Source organism: Cherax quadricarinatus, chromosome 44 (genome assembly GCF_038502225.1).
Source record: "Cherax quadricarinatus isolate ZL_2023a chromosome 44, ASM3850222v1, whole genome shotgun sequence".
Classification (NCBI taxonomy): domain Eukaryota; kingdom Metazoa; phylum Arthropoda; class Malacostraca; order Decapoda; family Parastacidae; genus Cherax; species Cherax quadricarinatus.
The window spans coordinates 18304481-18326186 of NC_091335.1; the positions used below are offsets into that span (position 1 = coordinate 18304481).

General features: G+C 38.8%; 1 protein-coding gene across 4 annotated transcripts in view; it reads right to left on the reverse strand.

The window, feature by feature from the left end:
• Hem (Nck associated protein 1 Hem) overlaps positions 1–21706 on the reverse strand; it is a 111951-nt gene that overhangs the window by 75756 nt on the left and 14489 nt on the right. For all 4 annotated transcript variants that reach the window (XM_053789075.2, XM_053789073.2, XM_053789074.2 and 1 more), the window contains exons 5-7: positions 19027–19188; positions 18455–18667; positions 9817–9930 (exon numbers count right to left, since the gene is read on the reverse strand). In XM_053789075.2, the coding sequence (XP_053645050.1) occupies positions 9817–9930; positions 18455–18667; positions 19027–19188 (489 nt within the window). The remainder of the gene's footprint in view (positions 1–9816; positions 9931–18454; positions 18668–19026; positions 19189–21706) is intronic.

The window sequence follows — 21706 nt, forward strand, 5'->3', positions numbered from 1 at the left end:
TGACAGTGCCTCTCCCACTCTATCATCTGCTCTCCTTTTGCACTCTCTCACCACTCTCTTTACCTTTCTTTTACTCTCCATATACTCTGCTCTTCTTATAACACTTCTGCTTTGTAAAAACCTCTCATAAGCTACCTTTTTCTCTTTTATCACACCCTTTACTTCATCATTCCACCAATCACTCCTCTTTCCTCCTGCCCCCACCCTCCTATAACCACAAACTTCTGCCCCACATTCTAATACTGCATTTTTAAAACTATTCCAACCCTCTTCAACCCCCCCACTACTCATCTTTGCACTAGCCCACCTTTCTGCCAATAGTCGCTTATATCTCACCCGAACTTCCTCCTCCCTTAGTTTATACACTTTCACCTCCCTCTTACTTGTTGTTGCCACCTTCCTCTTTTCCCATCTACCTCTTACTCTAACTGTAGCTACAACTAAATAATGATCCGATATATCAGTTGCCCCTCTATAAACATGTACATCCTGGAGCCTACCCATCAACCTTTTATCCACCAATACATAATCTAATAAACTACTTTCATTACGTGCTACATCATACCTTGTATATTTATTTATCCTCTTTTTCATAAAATATGTATTACTTATTACCAAATTTCTTTCTACACATAGCTCAATTAAAGGCTCCCCATTTACATTTACCCCTGGCACCCCAAATTTACCTACTACTCCCTCCATAACATTTTTACCCACTTTAGCATTAAAATCCCCAACCACCATTACTCTCACACTTGATTCAAAACTCCCCACGCATTCACTCAACATTTCCCAAAATCTCTCTCTCTCCTCTACACTTCTCTCTTCTCCAGGTGCATACACGCTTATTATAACCCACTTTTCACATCCAATCTTTATTTTACTCCACATAATCCTTGAATTAATACATTTATAGTCCCTCTTTTCCTGCCATAGCTTATCCTTCAACATTATTGCTACTCCTTCTTTAGCTCTAACTCTATTTGAAACCCCTGACCTAATCCCATTTATTCCTCTCCACTGAAACTCTCCCACCCCCTTCAGCTTTGTTTCACTTAAAGCCAGGACATCCAGCTTCTTCTCATTCATAACATCCACAATCATCTCTTTCTTATCATCTGCACAACATCCACGCACATTCAGACTTCCCACTTTGACAATTTTCTTCTTCTTATTCTTTTTAGTAATCTTTACAGGAAAAGGGGTTACTAGCCCATTGTTCCCGGCATTTTAGTTGACTTTTACAACACGCATGGCTTACGGAGGAAAGATTCTTATTCCATTTCCCCATGGATATAAAAGGAAAATTAATAAGACCAAGAACTATTAAGATAAAATCAAAGAAAACTCAGATGAGTGTGTATAAATAAATGTGTACATGTATGTGTAGTGTGACCTAAGTGTAAGTAGAAGTAGCAAGACATGCCTGTAATCTTGCATATTTATGAGACAGACAAAAGACATCAGCAATCCTACCATCATGTAAAACAATCACAGGCTTCGTTTTACACTCACTTGGCAGGACGGTAGTACCTCCCTGGGTGGTTGCTGTCTACCAACCTACTACTATAATAATAATAATAATAATAATATAATAATAATATCTTTATTTATTACAAGTTCGGGTGAGATATAAGCGACTATTGGCAGAAAGGTGGGCTAGTGCAAAGATGAGTAGTGGGGGGGTTGAAGAGGGTTGGAATAGTTTTAAAAATGCAGTATTAGAATGTGGGGCAGAAGTTTGTGGTTATAGGAGGGTGGGGGCAGGAGGAAAGAGGAGTGATTGGTGGAATGATGAAGTAAAGGGTGTGATAAAAGAGAAAAAGGTAGCTTATGAGAGGTTTTTACAAAGCAGAAGTGTTATAAGAAGAGCAGAGTATATGGAGAGTAAAAGAAAGGTAAAGAGAGTGGTGAGAGAGTGCAAAAGGAGAGCAGATGATAGAGTGGGAGAGGCACTGTCAAGAAATTTTAATGAAAATAAGAAAAAATTTTGGAGTGAGCTAAACAAGTTAAGAAAGCCTAGGGAAAATATGGATTTGTCAGTTAAAAACAGAGTAGGGGAGTTAGTAGATGGGGAGATGGAGGTATTGGGTAGATGGCGAGAATATTTTGAGGAACTTTTAAATGTTAAGGAAGAAACAGAGGCAGTAATTTCATGCACTGGTCAGGGAGGTATACCATCTTTTAGGAGTGAAGAAGAGCAGAATGTAAGTGTGGGTGAGGTACGTGAGGCATTACGTAAAATGAAAGGGGGTAAAGCAGCTGGAACTGATGGGATCATGACAGAAATGTTAAAAGCAGGGGGGGATATAGTGTTGGAGTGGTTGGTACTTTTGTTTAATAAATGTATGAAAGAGGGGAAGGTACCTAGGGATTGGCAGAGAGCATGTATAGTCCCTTTATATAAAGGGAAAGGGGACAAAAGAGACTGTAAAAATTATAGAGGAATAAGCTTACTGAGTATACCAGGAAAAGTGTACGGTAGGGTTATAATTGAAATAATTAGAGGTAAGACAGAATGTAGGATTGCGGATGAGCAAGGAGGTTTTAGAGTGGGTAGGGGATGTGTAGATCAGGTGTGTACATTGAAGCATATATGTGAACAGTATTTAGATAAAGATAGGGAAGTTTTTATTGCATTTATGGATTTAGAAAAGGCATATGATAGAGTGGATAGAGGAGCAATGTGGCAGATGTTGCAAGTATATGGAATAGGTGGTGAGTTGTTAAATGCTGTAAAGAGTTTCTATGAGGATAGTGAGGCTCAGGTTAGGGTGTGTAGAAGAGAGGGAGACTACTTCCCGGTAAAAGTAGGTCTTAGACAGGGATGTGTAATGTCACCATGGTTGTTTAATATATTTATAGATGGGGTTGTAAAGGAAGTAAATGCTAGGGTGTTTGGTAGAGGGGTGGGATTAAATTATGGGGAATCAAATTCAAAATGGGAATTGACACAGTTACTTTTTGCTGATGATACGGTGCTTATGGGAGATTCTAAAGAAAAATTGCAAAGGTTAGTGGATGAGTTTGGGAATGTGTGTAAAGGTAGAAAGTTGAAAGTGAACATAGAAAAGAGTAAGGTGATGAGGGTGTCAAATGATTTAGATAAAGAAAAATTGGATATCAAATTGGGGAGGAGGAGTATGGAAGAAGTGAATGTTTTCAGATACTTGGGAGTTGACGTGTCGGCGGATGGATTTATGAAGGATGAGGTTAATCATAGAATTGATGAGGGAAAAAAGGTGAGTGGTGCGTTGAGGTATATGTGGAGTCAAAAAACGTTATCTATGGAGGCAAAGAAGGGAATGTATGAAAGTATAGTAGTACCAACACTCTTATATGGGTGTGAAGCTTGGGTGGTAAATGCAGCAGCGAGGAGACGGTTGGAGGCAGTGGAGATGTCCTGTTTAAGGGCAATGTGTGGTGTAAATATTATGCAGAAAATTCGGAGTGTGGAAATTAGGAGAAGGTGTGGAGTTAATAAAAGTATTAGTTAGAGGGCAGAAGAGGGGTTGTTGAGGTGGTTTGGTCATTTAGAGAGAATGGATCAAAGTAGAATGACATGGAAAGCATATAAATCTATAGGGGAAGGAAGGCGGGGTAGGGGTCGTCCTCGAAAGGGTTGGAGAGAGGGGGTAAAGGAGGTTTTGTGGGTAAGGGGCTTGGACTTCCAGCAAGCGTGCGTGAGCGTGTTAGATAGGAGTGAATGGAGACGAATGGTACTTGGGACCTGACGATCTGTTGGAGTGTGAGCAGGGTAATATTTAGTGAAGGGATTCAGGGAAACCGGTTATTTTCATATAGTCGGACTTGAGTCCTGGAAATGGGAAGTACAATGCCTGCACTTTAAAGGAGGGGTTTGGGATATTGGCAGTTTGGAGGGATATGTTGTGTATCTTTATATGTGTATGCTTCTAGACTGTTGTATTCTGAGCACCTCTGCAAAAACAGTGATAATGTGCAAGTGTGGTGAAAGTGTTGAATGATGATGAAAGTATTTTCTTTTTGGGGATTTTCTTTCTTTTTTGGGTCACCCTGCCTCGGTGGGAGACGGCCGACTTGTTTAAAAAAAAAAAAAAAAAAAAAAACATGTACATGGTACACAGGCCTAGCTGACATCAGTGACATGCTACTATAAAGAAAGCCCCTTGTTATGCTGAGCATTTCAGGCAAATTAGGTCAGTGTCACAGGCTAAGACCCACAACAGTCCACTAACACCTGGGTACCCATTTACTGATGGGTGAACACAGACAACAGGTATAAAGAAACATGCCCAATGTTTCTACCCTGGCTGGGAATCAAATACATGTATTTACCAAAAATCACAAATGGCAAGCCCAAGCCAGGTACTAGAAATAAGCCACTTTGTCTGACATTTATGGGTTATCCTAGGTTCTCTACACATATGCTGCTATGTATGATAATCTATGCAGAGAAAATAACTTTTTTGTTTCAGTTCTATGGTGCAGTATAAGTGTATATCACAGTTAGCCTTGTGCTATACTCCATTTTGTCTAATATAAGCCCCCAAGACAGGGATAGGAGAATGGTACTTGTATCTCATATCCTCTTCATACCTCTATCGAACCACTCGGTATTATGCCAAATATTATTAATTCTGGAGTATTTAACATGTTTTTATGTTATTTATATTGTTTATTATGTTATATTAGATCAACTGTGACAGGCAAATAAGTCATAGTGTTGATATTAGGGTAATAATAATGCATATTCCCCTGCATCACAAGCCAGATCATGGCAACCGACATTGGCTTCAAAGCCACCTTACCTTTTATGGACAATGTACATACTGTGTATGTGCTTTACACAATGAGAAGCACTTCTTTCATTCATTGGAACCATGGCTAGGGCTAAAAGTAAGCAGGTTATAACAATAAATGGAGAAAAAGAAATTGGAATGACCTATACAGCAAGGAGCAGCACCAAACAGTACCAGCAGGTTGGTGTGGCAACCGTAGAAATTTGAAATTATGCTAGCTGAAATTAGCGCCGAATAACTGATGGAACCGGGTAACTGACTGCTGGATTTGTGATGGCGGACCTGTACCTCTGAAATACCTATGACTGCTTTCTACAGGTTTTCAACTCGGAAAGAATCACACTTTCAACCTTAGTTACAGCAATATCTTTTAAGTTCTGTTATCATAAGATTGAATAGTCATAAATCATGGAGGCTGACAATGTTTTCTAACTGTGCTTTTGACTCCCCATCCCTGCTTTTCAGCATTCTATCTTTGTTTCAAAAAGCTATGGCAGTATGTATATTACGGACGTGTTTCTCTCAACTATTTTCCATGTACAGCAAGTATTATCAGATTCCCAAAGAGCAAAACAAGTTTCTCTTTTTAACCTTAGTAATGTATAAAGAGAAGGGATTATTAGCCCCTTGCTACCAGCATTTTAGTCACCTCTTACGACACGCATGGCTTACGGAGGAAAAATTCTGCTCCACTTTCCCATGGAGATAAGAAAAATAAACAAGAACAAGAACTAGTAAGAAAATAGAAGAAAACCCAGAGGAGTGTGTATATATATGCTTGTACATGCATGTGTTTTGTAACCTAAGTGTAAGTAGAAGTAGCAAGATGTACCTGAAATCTTGCATGTTTCTTCTTTCCTTCAACACACCAGCCGTATCCCACCGAGGCGAGGTGGCCCAAAAGGAAAAACGAAAGTTTCTCCTTTTACATTTAGTAATATATACAGGAGAAGAGGTTACTAGCCCCTTGCTCCCGGCATTTTAGTCGCCTCTTACAACACGCATGGCTTACGGAGGAAGAATTCTGTTCCATTTCCCCATGGAGATAAGAGGAAATAAACCAGAACAAGAACTAGAAAGAAAATAGCAGAAAACCCAGAGGGGTGTGTGTGTATATATATGCTTGTACATGTATGTGTAGTGTGACCTAAGTGTAAGTAGAAGTAGCAAGACGTACCTGAAATCTTGCACGTTCATGAGACAGAAAAAAAGACACCAGCAATCTTACCATCATGTAAAACAATTACAGGCCTCCGTTTTACACTTAATTGGCAGGATGATAGTACCTCCCTGGGTGGTTGCTGTCTACCAACCTACTACCTAGGTTTACTCTATACGTATATTTTACTGTACAGCCTCTCCTCACTTAACGATGGAGTTCCGTTCCTAAGACCATGTCGGTATACGAATTCATCACTAAACAAGGAGCATACTGTAATGCAGTGGTTCCCAAACTTTTTCAGCTTGTTACCCAATTTAACATGCCACATAAAGCATGTTACCCCTTTCACAAAATGTTGTTATTATTGATATATATGGCTAAACGTGAACGTATACAGCCTCGCATAGTCTGCTAATCCTAGCAAAACCATTGAAAACGTAAGAACCCCACGTACATTATATATAAAATTAATAATAGCTACAAATTCACAGTAACAGTGGGTAAATACTAACTATATACTGCACAGGGGAGTACACATACATACCAGCTTATGTCTACCTCGGCTGATGCTCACAGATAAACTGACAGTGTGAAATAGAGGCAGCCTCAGGAAGTGAGTGACGCATACTGGACAGGTCGATCTGGGCTACTGAGTGACTTTTGTCCTGAAGCATACTTGTCAAAATACTTTTGGGTTTCCACACACTTAGCTATATATTTCTTCTTTTCTAATACTGTATATTAGTTTTTGATGTTTATTGTTATTTGGTTTAACTTTATTACTTACTTATAATAGGTTTACTTTATAACTTTATATACTAAGACAAAGTTAACAATAATCCTCATACCGGGTACCGCATTGTTTTCTTGATTTTCAGAATTCATAACTTTTTTTCTGTCACCCCTCCATTACCCCCCAAAAATGGTTAAATTACCCCCAGGGGGTAATTTACCCTCAGTTTGGGAACCACTGCTGTAATGGTAGTGGGTTTGTGTCAGCCATCTTTGATATTGTTTTAATGTCCCCTCTGCACCATTTATAACATTTTAAGTATACATATTTTTAAATGTTTATACACTAGTGTACTGTATATTGTAATAAACAGAATAGAGGAAATTAGCTCTAATATACGTTATTTAGGTATGCATACTTGCCAGAGAGCCTGTCATAAGTCCGAGTCATCAATAAATGAGTACAGTGGACCCTCAACCAACGACATTAATCCGTTCCTGAGAGCTCATCGTTAATTGAAATTATCGTTAGTCGAGTTAATTTTCCCCATAAGAAATAATGGAAATCAAATTAATCAGTGCAAGACACCCAAAAGTATTGAAAAAAAAATTTTTACCACATGAAATATTAATTTTAATACACACAAACTGAAGAAGACATGTACAATTACATGACACTTACCTTTATTGAAGATCTGGTGATGACTGATGGGATGGGAGGAGGGGAGACTGTGGATGGTGCTAGTGTTTAGAAGGGGAATCCCCATCCATTAGGACTTGAGGTGTCAAGTCCTTTTCTGGGGTTACTTCCCTTCTTCTTTTAATGCCACTAGGACCAGCTTGAGAGTCACTGGACCTCTGTCGCACAAAATATCTGTCCATAGAGGCCTGTACCTCCCGTTCCTTTATGACATTCCTAAAGTGTTTCACAACATTGTCAGTGTCACAATTAAACACTTGTTCAGGTTTCAATTCCTCACTATCTATGTACTCCTTGAATTCATGCACATATTTTTCAGCTGCTTTTTGGTCCAAACTGGCAGCCTCGCCATGCCTTATCACACTATGTATGCCACTACGATTCTTAAATCTCTCAAACCAACCTTTGCTGGCCTTAAATTCACTCACATCACCACTAGTTGCAGGCATCTTTCTAATTAAATCCTCATGCAACTTCCTAGCCTTTTCACATATGATCGCTTGAGAGATGCTATCTCCTGCTATCTGTTTTTCGTTTATCCACACCAATAACAGTCTCTCAACATCTTCTATCACTTGCGATCTCAGTTTCAAAAACACAGTTGCACCTTTGGCAAGAACAGCTTCCTTGATTGCCGTTTTCTTGGCCACAATAGTAGCGATGGTTGATTGGGGTTTTGTGTACAACCTGGCCAGCTCGGAGACACACACTCCATTTTCATACTTAGCTATGATCTCTTCATATCCATAGTAATTTTTGCTGTAGGGTTGGCACTAGAGGCTTTCTTGGGGCCCATGGCGACTTATTTTGCAGGTGCAATAATTAAAAACCCTGTGATAATATGAAATGTTCCAACTGTATGTTTGGATGGGACCACGGTGGCTGGCTGGCTTGTAAACACTGGCCACAAGTGGAGGCGTCTCAGAGGAAACGAATCATGTTGGTCGAGTTTTTTAGTGCTAGTCGAGGCAAATTTTTTGCGTTAAAATGTATCGCTAGTCGGATTTAACGTTAGACGATGCCATCATTGGTCGAGGGTCCACTGTATGTCGCTAAGTGCGGAGAGGTTGTATTGCTTTTATTTACAGTAAATGATCTCTTATTTTCTGGCTCATATCTCTCTACTGCCTTGAAAAAAATATTGACTAAAACAAACGCTGAACCCATATGGCTACAGAGTGCTGTTTCCTTGAAAGGAGCTGAGAGTAAAAAAAACAATAATTTAATATAATATTCTAGAAATGCTAATGGAGTGTGAGTAATTTAACATTTATGAAGGGGTTCAGGGAAACCCTGTTAGCCAGACTTCAGTCCTGGAGTTGGAAAGTACAGTGACTACACTCTAAAGGAGGGGTGAGGATGCTGCATTTAGGAGGGCTATCTGAACTGTGATGATGGCACACTTCTGGCAAGACAGCAATTGAATGAATGATGGTGAAAGTGTTACCTCTTCTTCTGGGGTCACCCTGCCCTGATGAGAAATAGCTGGTATGTTAAAAAAAAATAGAGAACAAATGTATTAAGACTACTAACATCAGCAAGGCATCTCTTTACTGACAAGAATTACAGTCAAGAGAAACTCTGTACAGGATATGTTACACAGAAATGCAACTAAATGACAGTATGAAAGAATACAGTATAGTACAGCCTCTCCTCACTTAATGACTGAGTTCCGTTCCTAAGACCTCGTCGGTAAGCAAATTCATCGCTGAGTGAGGAGCATACTAGTATAATGGTAGTGGGTTTGTATCAATCATCTTTGATATTGTTTTAATGTTACCTTTGCATAATTTATAACATTTTGGATATATTTTTAAATGTTTATAGAGTAGTGTATTGTATATTGTAATAAACAGAACAGAGGAAATCAGCTCTAATATACATTATTTTGGTATGCATACTGATCAGAGAGCCTGTCGTAAGTCCAAGTTGTTGGTAAACGAGTACATTGCTAAGTGAGGAGAGGCTGTATACTATAGTATAGTATTAGTATACATAGAGAAATAATCAGTAACCGTTTCAATGAAACAAGACAAAAAAATTATTAGAGACTGTATAAATAATGTAGGCGGTAAAGAAATTATGATTCACAATTCACAATGTGGACACTTCAAGACTTTCCTGACAACTGCAATCAGTAATATTCGCCAAAGCCACACATTAACCAAAATTTTCTTTTTTAACACGTTAGCCATTACCCACTGAGGCAGGGTGACCCAAAAAGAAAACCCCCAAAACAAAGAAAAAAATTTTCATCATCATTCAACACTTCCACAATCACTCATATATAATCACTGTCCTTGCAGATACAACAGTTTAGATGTCCCTCCAAACTGCCAATATCCCAAACCCCTCCTTTAAAGTGCAGACATTGTACTTCCCATTTCCAGGACTCAAGTCTGGCTAATCAAAAATATAAACTAAAATTTCAGTCAACTTACGCATGAGTAACAGCATGAGAATAGCCCTCCTTCACATCTGATATACGCTTGCTCAGCTCTTTTTTAGTCTCGAGGAATGACTGGAAGTAGGAATGTGGATGCAGTACTTCATCTCTGTAAGCAAATACAGTATGTACATACTTATATTAACTTTTTAAGTAAAACTAACAAATAAGTATTTTTTTTTTTCAACAAGTCGGCCATCTCCCACCGAGGCAGGGTGACCCAAAAAGAAAGAAAATCTCCAAAAAGAAAATACTTTCATCATCATTCAACACTTTCACCTCACTCATACATAATCCCTGTTTTTGCAGAGGTACCCAGAAACAACAGTTTAGAAGCATATACATGTATAGATATATAACATATCCCTCCAAACTGCCAGTATCTCAAACCCCTCCTTTAAAGTGCAGGCATTGTACTTCCCATTTCCAGAACTCAAGTCTGGTTATATAAAAATAACCGGTTTCCCTGAATCCCTTCAATAATATTACCTCCTCACACTCCAACAGCTCGTCAGGTCCCAAAAACCATTTGTCTCCATTCACTCCTAACACGCTCATGCACGCTTGCTGGAAGTCCAAGCCCCTCACCCACAAAACCTCCTTTACCCCCTCTCTCCAACCTTTTCGAGGATGACCCCTACCCCACCTTCCTTCCCCCTAAGTGAGGTTTGTTTGAAGTGTTCTAAATGCTCCAAATCATCGAAATATGCAGTAAAACATCATTTTACCATATTTTTCCGATTTTTTCAATGCTTTAGGTATTTTTAAAAAATATATGAAATATTCAAAATTATTTCTGAATTTCTAAGTCATTCTACTTTGATCCATTTGCTTTAAGTGACCACACCACCTCAACAACCCCTCTTCAGCCCTCTGACAATTACTTTTATTAACTCCACACCTTCTAATTTCCACACTCCAAATACTCTGCACAATATATACACCACACATTGCCCTTAGACAGGACATCTCCACCGCCTCCAACCGCCTCCTCGCTGCAGCATTTACAACCCAAGCTTCACACCCATGTGTGTTTGTACCACTATACTTTCATACATCCCCTTCTTTGCCTCCATAGATAATCTTTTTTGTCTCCACATATACCTCAACACACCACTCACCTTTTTCCCTTCATCAATTTTATAGTTAACCTCATCCTTCATAAACCCATCCGCTAACATGTCAACTCCCAAATACGTACGTACATATCTGAAAACATTCACTTCTTCCCTACTCCCTCTCTCCAATGTGATATCCAATGTTTCTTTATCTAAATCATTTGATACCCTCATCACCTTACTCTTATCTATGTTCACTTTCAACTTTCTACCTTTACACACCCTCACAAACTCGTCCACTAACCTTCGCAACTTTTCTTTAGAATGACCCATAAGCACAGTATCATCAGCACAAAGTAACTGTGTCAACTCCCATTTTGTATTTGATTCCCCATAATTTAATCCCACCCCTCTCTCCAACACCCTAGTATTTACTTCTTTTACAATCCCATCTATAAATACAGTGGACCCCCAGTTATCGGCCGTAATCTGTTCCAGAAGGTTGGCCGATAACCGAAATGGCCGATAACCGAATTAATATTTCCCATAAGAATAACTGGAAATACAATTAATCTGTTCCAAACAAAAATATTCACAAAAAAAAAAAAAAATTTTTAACAATTATGTAAGTATTACACACCGTTATTGTAGGCTAATGCTGGCTTCTGCAAAACAGGGAGGAGGAAAGAGGGAGGAGTTAGTGTTAAGAAGGAAAATCCCCCTCCATAAAGACTTTAGGTAGCAAAGCCTTCTCTGGGGTTACTTCCCTTCTCTGTCTTTTATTGCCACTAGGACCAGCTTGAGAGTCACTGGACCCGTCTCACAAAATAACTGTCCAGAGTGCTCTGTTTCTGGCGTCTCTAAGATTTTCCTGAAGTGGGACAGGGTTTTGTTAATAAACATGTTGCAGATATGGCTTGTTTCAGCTTTGTCAGGGTGGTGTTTCTCTACAAAAGCTTGCACCCTAGTCCACATTGCAAACACCTCTTTAATCTCTGAAGAAGGCACTTCCTTCACTCCCTCTTCCTCCTCCTGTGAAGTAAGTTCCTCAGCTGCAGTCTGTTGCTGTTCGAGATGAAGCTCTTGCAGCTTTTCAGTAGTTAGGTTTTTCCTGTGGTTCTCCACCAACTCTTCTACATCCTCACCACTCACCTCCAACCCTGGGGACTTCCCCAGTACCAAAATAGTGTCCACAGGGTCAGCAGGGTCAGGGTCAGGGTCAGCCTCAAACCTTTCAAAATCCCTCTCTTGGACTCAATCTGGCCAAAGTTTTCTCCAAGCAAAGTTCAAAGTCCTGGAAGTCACTCCCTCCCAAGCCTTACCTATAAGGCTTATGCAATGGAGGATATGAAGTGATTCCTCTAGAACTGTCTTAGGGTCAACTGAGTGTCCGAGGTCACTTAAAGCACTTTTGAAACGCTGCTTTTGTGTAGAGTTTTTTGAAGTTAGAAATGACCTGCTGGTCCATGGGCTGGAGGAGAGGAGTGGTGTTAGGAAGCAAGAACTTCAATGTGATGAAACTGAAGTCCCTAAACACCTGGTCTTCCAAGTCTGGAGGATGTGCAGGAGGATTGTCCAGTACCAGGAGGCACATGAGTGGCAATTTCTTTTCCAGGAGGTATTTTTTCACACTTGGGCCAAACACATCATTAACCCACTCTTTGAAAACTTGCCTTGTGCCCCATGCCTTATGAGATTAGCTTTCCACATCACACACAATCTCTTCTTCATGACATTGTTTTTCTTAAACACTCTGGGATTTTCTGATTTATACATAAGTAAAGGCTTCACTTTGAAATTCTTACTAGCATTACCACACAACAAAAGAGTAAGCCTGTCTTTCATAGGCTTGTGTCCTGGCAGTGCCTTTTCCTCTTGGGTAATGTAGGTCCTGTTTGGCATCTTCTTCCAAAACAAGCCTGTTTCATCACAAATGAACACTTGTTGGGGTTTGAATCCTTCAGCCTTTACATAGTCCTGGAATTCATGAACATATTTTTCAGCTGCACATTTGTCAGAACTTGCAGCCTCACCATGCCTTACAACACTGTGTATGCCACTACGCTTCTTAAATCTATCAAACCATCCTTTGCTGGCCCTAAATTCACAAACTGCAGCACTTGTTCCAGGCATTTTCTTTGCAAAATCCTCATGCAACTGCTTTGCCTTCTCACAAATGATCGACTCCACAACACTGTGTCCCACTAATTCTTTTTCCTTAACCCTTAAACTGTCCAAACGTAGATTTACGTTTTTTCAACATTTGAAAGTATATAAAAAATGTAGATTTTTTTTTTTTACATTTGAAATCGTGTAAAAAAACTTGATCTACTTTTTTTTTTGTTATATTTGAAAATATGTAAAAAAAAAACCATAGATCTACTTTTGGAGCACTGCGCATGCCAACGTAAATCTGTTTGGACAGTTTAAGGGTTAATCCACAATAATAATAACTTTTTCATCTCTTCCATTATTGGGGGCCTTTGTTTAGTTAGAAAAGTTACTCCTTTTGCAACATTAGCATCTTTGATTTGTTCTTTCTTTGCCAGGATGGATGTCATTGTTGATTTATTCTTGCTGTACATCCTGGCAAGTTCCACCACCTTCATACCACTCTCAAACATTTCTATCACTTCACACTTAAATTCCATGGTGTTTCTCACTTTCTTCACCACAGGAACTTTACTAGAAGCTTTCTTTGGAGCCATCTTTACTTATTTCACAGTTGCACTGCAAGAAAAACCACTAAAAACAATGGTAAACAAGCGAAATGTTTGGATGTATGAGCAGAAGCTTCCTCAGCCACCGAGAGACAAAGCCAAACTGAAGCTCAAGCTGCCCCAGCCGGCGGATGGATGCGTCCAAAATGGCCGATAACTGGGCGCCGAAAAACCCGCCAATAACTGAGTTGGCCGATAACCAGGGGTCCACTGTATATTAAACAACCATGGTGACATTACACATCCCTGTGTAAGACCTACAGTGGTCCCTCACTTTTCGTAGTTCTCGGCAATCGTAAATTTCGCCAATCATAGGGGTATTTTCGTATAAACATGGACTCGCTTTTCATAGGTTGACTCGCGAATAGTAGTTCGTCCGGGACGCGTACACACGGTGTGAGCCAAGGCGGCCTCCCTACCCAGCCAGTCTGGCATTGTTTACCAGTGAGTGAAGGTCCCCTCAAGTGCTCCTACGAAATATTTCATAATATTCCACTCATTTTAGTGCTTGCAAGTACTAAATAAGCTACCATGGCTCCAAAGAAAGCTCCTAGTGCCAAGCCTGTGGTAAAGATGGTGAGAAATATGTACAGTGACAAAGTCTTGGGCCATTTTAGGGAAGTGTTAAAGAGACGCCAGAAACAGAGCTCTCTCCACAGTTACTTTGCGAGACAGGACTAGAGTGACTCTCAAGGTGGTCCTAGTGGCATTAAGAAACAGAGAAGAGAAGCAACCCCAGAGAAGCAATTGGTACCTGAGGTGTTGCTGGAAGGGGATTCCCCTTCCAAACTGTAAACAATCCAATCTCTCTCCTCCTCCAGTCTCCCATACACTAAGAAGAATCTCCAATAAAGGTAAGTGTTATGCTGTTAATGTTTCATTCATCATTTCCCATTGTATTGTTTATGTACTACATGTATATTTCATGTAAAAAATTTTTTTGTTTTAATACTTCTGGGTGTCAGGAACGGATTAATTGTATTTGCATTATTTCTTATGGGGAAAATTGATTGGCAAATCGTAAATTTCGTTTATAGTAGCTCCTCAAGGAATGGATTAATTACGAAAAACGAGGGACCACTGTACTTTTATTGGGAAGTAATCTCCTTCTCTTCTACACACCCTAACCTGAGCCTCTCTATCCTCGTGAAAACTCGTTACAACATTTAGTAACTTACTACCTATTCCATATACATGTACTTGCAACATCTGCCACATTGCTCCCCTATCCACTCTGTCATATGCCTTTTCTAAATCCACAAATGCAATGAAAACTTCCCTACCTTTATCTAAATACTATTCACATATATGCTTCAAGGTAAACACTTGACCTACACATCCCCTACCCACTCTAAAGCCTCCTTGCTCATCTGCAATCCTACTCTCTGTCTTATCTCTAATTCTTGCAATAACAACCCTACCGTACACTTTTCCTGGTATACTCAGTAAATTTATTCCCCTATAATTTTTATAATCTCTTTTGTCTCCCTTCCCTTTATATAAAGGAACTATACATGCTCTCTGCCAATCCCTAGGTACCTTCCTCTCTTTCATACCTTTATTTAGAAGTGAAGAAAGCACATGCTTGGTTCACTTTTACATTATATTAATAAAACAATGCTGCCTTCAATTAGCACGCTTACATACATGTCTTTTAAACAATGTTAGTCAATTATTTCAAGTATTGTAAGATATGAGTTACATAATAAAAGTTAAAAAATATAAACAAACTTTCACTAGCTTTTTTTTTTAACATGTCAGCTGTTTCCCACCAAGGCAGGGTGACCCAAAAAGAAGGAAAAACCCAAAACAAAAGAAAAAAATTTTCATCATCATTTAAGATTTTCACCATCACTCATACATAATCAGTCTTTGCAGAGGTGCTCAGATATTTATTTATTTATTATTAATTTGGACATGATACATAGATGTACAAAGAAATACAGTGGTTAAGTGTAACATGCCAAAAGCCCCTTGCATGCAGAGCATTATGGGCAGGCTTAAAATTAACTAAGCAATGATATATTCAGTGGTAAAAATTATAGTGAACAAATAACAATGAAGCACAAATGAGTATTTCAAAGACAGGTTATATGGTCATTTGCTGTGTTGCTGTGCATTCAATAGAAAGGAGTACATGTATTCTGTTAGGTAATGTAATTAAAAAAACAAAGTTTGATATGGTCACAGGTAAAACATTTATGAGATACAGTTATTCAGTATTTATTTAGTTGTGGGTGAGTAAGTGATTTTTAAGAAGAGACTTGAATTTATAAACAGACAGTGTTTCTTTTATATTCACAGGTAATGAATTCCAGATTTTTGGGCCTTTTATGTGCACTGAGTTTTTGCATAGCGTGAGATGGACACGAGGAACATCAAAGTGTGATCTGTGCCTTGTGTTATGGTCATGTGTTCTGTTGAGGTTGGTAAGGAGACGTTTGAGGGGAGGGTTTATATCCAAGTTAAGTGTTCTATGTATGTACTGCAGTAGGTACAATAATAATAAGTATGGATGTTTTGTATGGTGAGTAGGTTTAGAGTTTTGAAAATTGGTGGAGTGTGCTGCCTGTAGTGGGAATTTATCATTATTCTGACTGCAGCCTTTTGTTGGGTAATTAATGGTCTGAGATGGTTTATTGTTGTTGAGCCCCATGCACAAATTCCATAGGTGAGATAGGGGTAAATAAGTGAGTGATATAGGGCCAGGAGAGCTGATTGTGGAACATAGTACCGTATCTTCGATAATATGCCTATTTGTTGTACATGTATTTGAAATTTGAGTCTATTATCAAGGTGGATTCCTAAGAATTTTCCCTCTGGGTATTTCTTTCTTTTTGGGCCACCCTACCTCGGTGGGAAATGGCTGACGTGTTAAAAGAAAAAAGTAAAAGCAATGAATTCTCAAATTTAAAATAAAAATTTTAAATTTCACTTTTTTTTTTTTAACAAATAGGATATCTTCCACCAAGGCAGGGTAACCCATAAAAGAAGAAATACAAGTTTTGCTTATTTTACATTTAATGATTCTATGTCATTCTATGTTGCAAAATTTAACCCTTAAACTGTCCAAACGATGATCTACGTTTTTTCAACATTTGAATGTATGTAAAAAAAGTAGATCTTTTCTTTTTATACATTTGAAAAAGTGTAAAAAAAAACTTAGATCTACTTTTTTTTTTGTTATATTTGAAAATATGTAAAAAAACATAGATCTACTTTTGGAGCACTACGCATGTGAATACAGCTCTGCTTGGACAGTTTAAGGGTTAAGAAAAAAAATTTATTTTTTCCTATGAAATGATAGAGAATCTTTTCCTGATGATAATGACACCAAAAGTATGAAATTTTATCAAAAACTTACAGAATTACGCTCCTGCGATCTCGGCGATAGTTACGCATCGGCAATTTCGCCCACTTTGAGCCCTATTTTTGGCCAATTCTATTGTTCCAGTCGGCCAAACTCAAAGCTATTTCTTTAGAACTCCATTTGTTCTATCAAATGAATATAAGAAACTGCCCATTTACTGATTGCAACTACCCAATAAAGTGGTCAGAAATTGGCAATTTGGCCAATTTCACGGAAATTAAAAAAGATGCCAATTTCAAAACAGGGTCCAGAATAAACAATGCAGACATTCTTGGCACTAAAATAACATATCCTCTGCTCATTAGTCATGTCTCCAGACCCCTCTTGCTTCCTATTTTGATTTTCTATTCACACAAAAAATAGAAGATTTACTGTTATGTAGACTACTGCATTATTAAACAAATGGTATAAATAGTATCAGTGCACTAGTGAAAGAATATTAGACTCTCCAGTTGATGTGTATTGGATGTGTGGTGTGATTTGCTTACTCTTGAACATTGGTAAAAATCGAACATTTCAGCCACTTTGAACTCAATTTCAAGGTCCTTTTCATGGTGAAACTAATCAAAATCATCTCTATTTCTGTAATATGTTTTCCATTCTATTAAATGGGACCAAGAAAACGAGAATACAACCATAAATACCATAAGAAAACACACCTCAAAGTCGGCGCTTTAATCCAAAAACACGGTCGGAGTTTTTTTTTTCTCATTATGCACTGCGTGCTGCAGGATTTTTTTATACAGTGCACACTGACCACACAGACCCATTCTCTCACATGTGGGCCTACCAGCTTTTTCCAGCTTGATTTGAAGCCGCCAGAATTATTGAGTATACTATATACGTCCGAAACACTGACTCATACGACGTATATATATGGCTGAAACAGTCAAAGGTTTAAATAATGCTTAATAAATAAATAAATAATGCTAAGGACATCCAATTTCATAACATATTTCACCTGCAACAATTTAAACAACATAATATTTAAGTCAAACTTAAAATCAGTTCTACTCAATACTAATTTTTTAATACATATGCATCTTGCATTTACTTTACTTCTGACCAAAGATCAAGACAATCTTCCTCTATATTAGGTAATATATTGAGCAGTGTTGTAGAGCATCAAGTCATGAGGGGTCATCCTAGGAATGGTTGGAGGGACGAGATAAAGGAGGCTCCAAGGTTTAGGGGACTGACCACCCAGGAGATTTGTGTGAGTAGGTTAGACAGGTGTGGATGGAGACAAGTGGTATTTAATGAATGGGCTGTTGGAGTGTGAGCAACTCATCATTTATGAAAAGATTCAGGGGAAATTGGTTACCCTGGAGGTGGAAGGTGCACTCTTGCACTCTGAAGGTGGAGTAGGGATACTGCAGTTCAATAATGTGAATGTATTTCCTTTTTATGGTTACCTTACCTTAGTGGGAGGCGATTAGTGTTAAGAACAGAGTTCTGTATGTATGAATATAAAAGATCATTTACCTGAACAACGTAATTGCCCAGCCTGTATGCAGTGCCTGTGTCCAGCACTCATGGGCCTGAGACTTCTGAAGTGTCTGAGGTATGAGCATATAGCCCAAGATAATCCATCGCTCCATGGCATCAAGAGAGAGATACTCGCATGGCATCACATCAGTTTGTGCAGGGTTAAGAAGCTGACTAGGTGTACTAACTAAACTTAACATCTGTGCTGCCCTGAAGAGAAATGGAATATAATGAATCTTAAAAATTATAATGTACACTAACAAGCTGAAACCAAACAGAAAAAATAGGCATCTGAATAGTGATAATTTCATTATAAATACCATTTTAATTTTTTTTTTAATATGAAAAAAGCATGTAGATACCAAAGACAAAAAGAAACCCAGTGACCTCAAGTTAGCATAATTAAAACTGATCAAGGATGAAGTGTATGAAAACTGGATTCCAGTCAGCAAAGGGTTCATTTTATCCTTTTTTATCTTTAATTCAACTTTGGACTTGTTGGACAAACCAATCATACAAATACAGCAGAGATTGTTAGAGATACTTAAATATTAATTGTATAATTTTACCTCCACTGCTCAGCTCTCAGATTTCTGCGTGGGTAAAGCACCCAGAGTGAGCTAAGAGCAACAGATAAGAGTTTAGCATGGGGTACGAATTCTTCATTCAACTTCTTTAATGGACTTTCATAATCCATTATCATTTGACCAAGACGTGGAAAACTTGGGTCTCTGAAAGAAAATTAATAATAGAAAACAAAAAATTTGATAAATACTTTCATTCACCATTAAACAACATCAATACTGTACAGGTCTCCCTCAACATTCGCGTTTTCAACTTTCGTGGGCTTCACACATTTGCGAATTCCCAACTGCCAAATTCCCAGCCACAAAATTCCCAGCCGCCAAATCATATTTAAGTTTCCCGCCACCTGCGAGTCCCTACTACCCTCTCTCCGACCCCTGCAACTGGCAGCCAGCCCTCCCACCACTCAGTGTGGTGAGTGTTTTGTTTGTTCATTATTTGCTATTAAACTACAGTACGTATAAATAATGTAAACCCATTCATGACTGCATATTGGAATGGCTATTCGGACAGGTATTAGATGGTGACATCATGTGTTTACTCTTGAACACAGCAAAGAATCAGACATTTCTGCTACTGCTAATAATAACAATAGTAATAATAATAATAATAATAATAATAATAATAATAATAAATACGATATAATTGAAGAAGGAAATTGTACAAAAATACGAGGGAGTGGTTGACACATCGACAGTGTGGCTTTGTTTATGCTGGAGTGAACATTAGTCTCCATGCTCTTTCAAGCATTTCACAATTAGGTTAGGTTAGGTAAGGTTCGTCAGGAAACAGAACAAATGTTTCCTGACGCGGGTCTTAGTCAGATGATGACCCGCCTTTGGAGCTTTTGGTCATCTGACCGAGGCCTTCCGCTGGCTTACCGGTCCACCCCTTTAAAAATTATGGTCATTTATAACTATTGTTATATAATTTCACAATAATTCATTGTGTTTGGTGCTTGTAGATTGAGTGCGACTGGAGTGGTAGAGTGTTCAGCAGAAGTTTGTGGTTACAGGAAAGTGGGTGCGGGAGGGAAGAGGAGCAATTGGTGGAATGATGATGTGAAGAGAGTAGTAAGGGAGAAAAAGTTAGCATATGAGAAGTTTTTACAAAGTAGAAGTGATGCAAGGAGGGAAGAGTATATGGAGAAAAAGAGAGAGGTTAAGAGAGTGGTGAAGCAATGTAAAAAGAGAGCAAATGAGAGAGTGGGTGAGATGTTATCAACAAATTTTGTTGAAAATAAGAAAAAGTTTTGGAGTGAGATTAACAAGTTAAGAAAGCCTAGAGAACAAATGGATTTGTCAGTTAAAAATAGGAGAGGAGAGTTATTAAATGGAGAGTTAGAGGTATTGGGAAGATGGAGGGAATATTTTGAGAAATTGTTAATTGTTGATGAAGATAGGGAAGCTGTGATTTCGTGTATAGGGCAAGGAGGAACAACATCTTGTAGGAGTGAGGAAGAGCCAGTTGTGAGTGTGGGGAAAGTTCGTGAGGCAGTAGGTAAAATGAAAGGGGGTAAGGCAGCCGGGATTGATGGGATAAAGATAGAAATGTTAAAAGCAGGTGGGGATATAGTTTTGGAGTGGTTGGTGCAATTATTTAATAATTGGCAGAGAGCATGCATAGTTCCTTTGTATAAAGGCAAAGGGGATAAAAGAGAGTGCAAAAATTATAGGGGGATAAGTCTGTTGAGTATACCTGGCAAAGTGTATGGTGGAGTTATTATTGAAAGAATTAAGAGTAAGACGGAGAATAGGATAGCAGATGAACAAGGAGGCTTTAGGAAAGGTAGAGGGTGTGTGGACCAGGTGTTTACAGTGAAACATATAAGTGAACAGTATTTAGATAAGACTAAAGAGGTCTTCGTGGCATTTATGGATTTGGAAAAGGCATATGACAGGGTGGATAGGGGGGCAATGTGGCAGATGTTGCAGGTGTATGGTGTAGGAGGTAGGTTACTGAAAGCAGTGAAGAGTTTTTACGAGGATAGTGAGGCTCAAGTTAGAGTATGTAGGAAAGAGGGAAATTATTTCCCAGTAAAAGTAGGCCTTAGACAAGGATGTGTGATGTCACCGTGGTTGTTTAATATATTTATAGATGGGGTTGTAAGAGAAGTAAATGCGAGGGTCTTGGCAAGAGGTGTGGAGTTAAAATATAAAGAATCACACATAAAGTGGGAGTTGTCACAGTTGCTCTTTGCTGATGACACTGTGCTCTTGGGAGATTCTGAAGAGAAGTTGCAGAGATTGGTGGATGAATTTGGTAGGGTGTGCAAAAGAAGAAAATTGAAAGTGAATACAGGAAAGAGTAAGGTTATGAGGATAACAAAAAGATTAGGTGATGAAAGATTGGATATCAGATTGGAGGGAGAGAGTATGGAGGAGGTGAATGTATTCAGATATTTGGGAGTGGACGTGTCAGCGGATGGGTCTATGAAAGATGAGGTGAATCATAGAATTGATGAGGGGAAAAGGGTGAGTGGTGCACTTAGGAGTCTGTGGAGACAAAGAACTTTGTCCTTGGAGGCAAAGAGGGGAATGTATGAGAGTATAGTTTTACCAACGCTCTTATATGGGTGTGAAGCATGGGTGATGAATGTTGCAGCGAGGAGAAGGCTGGAGGCAGTGGAGATGTCATGTCTGAGAGCAATGTGTGGTGTGAATA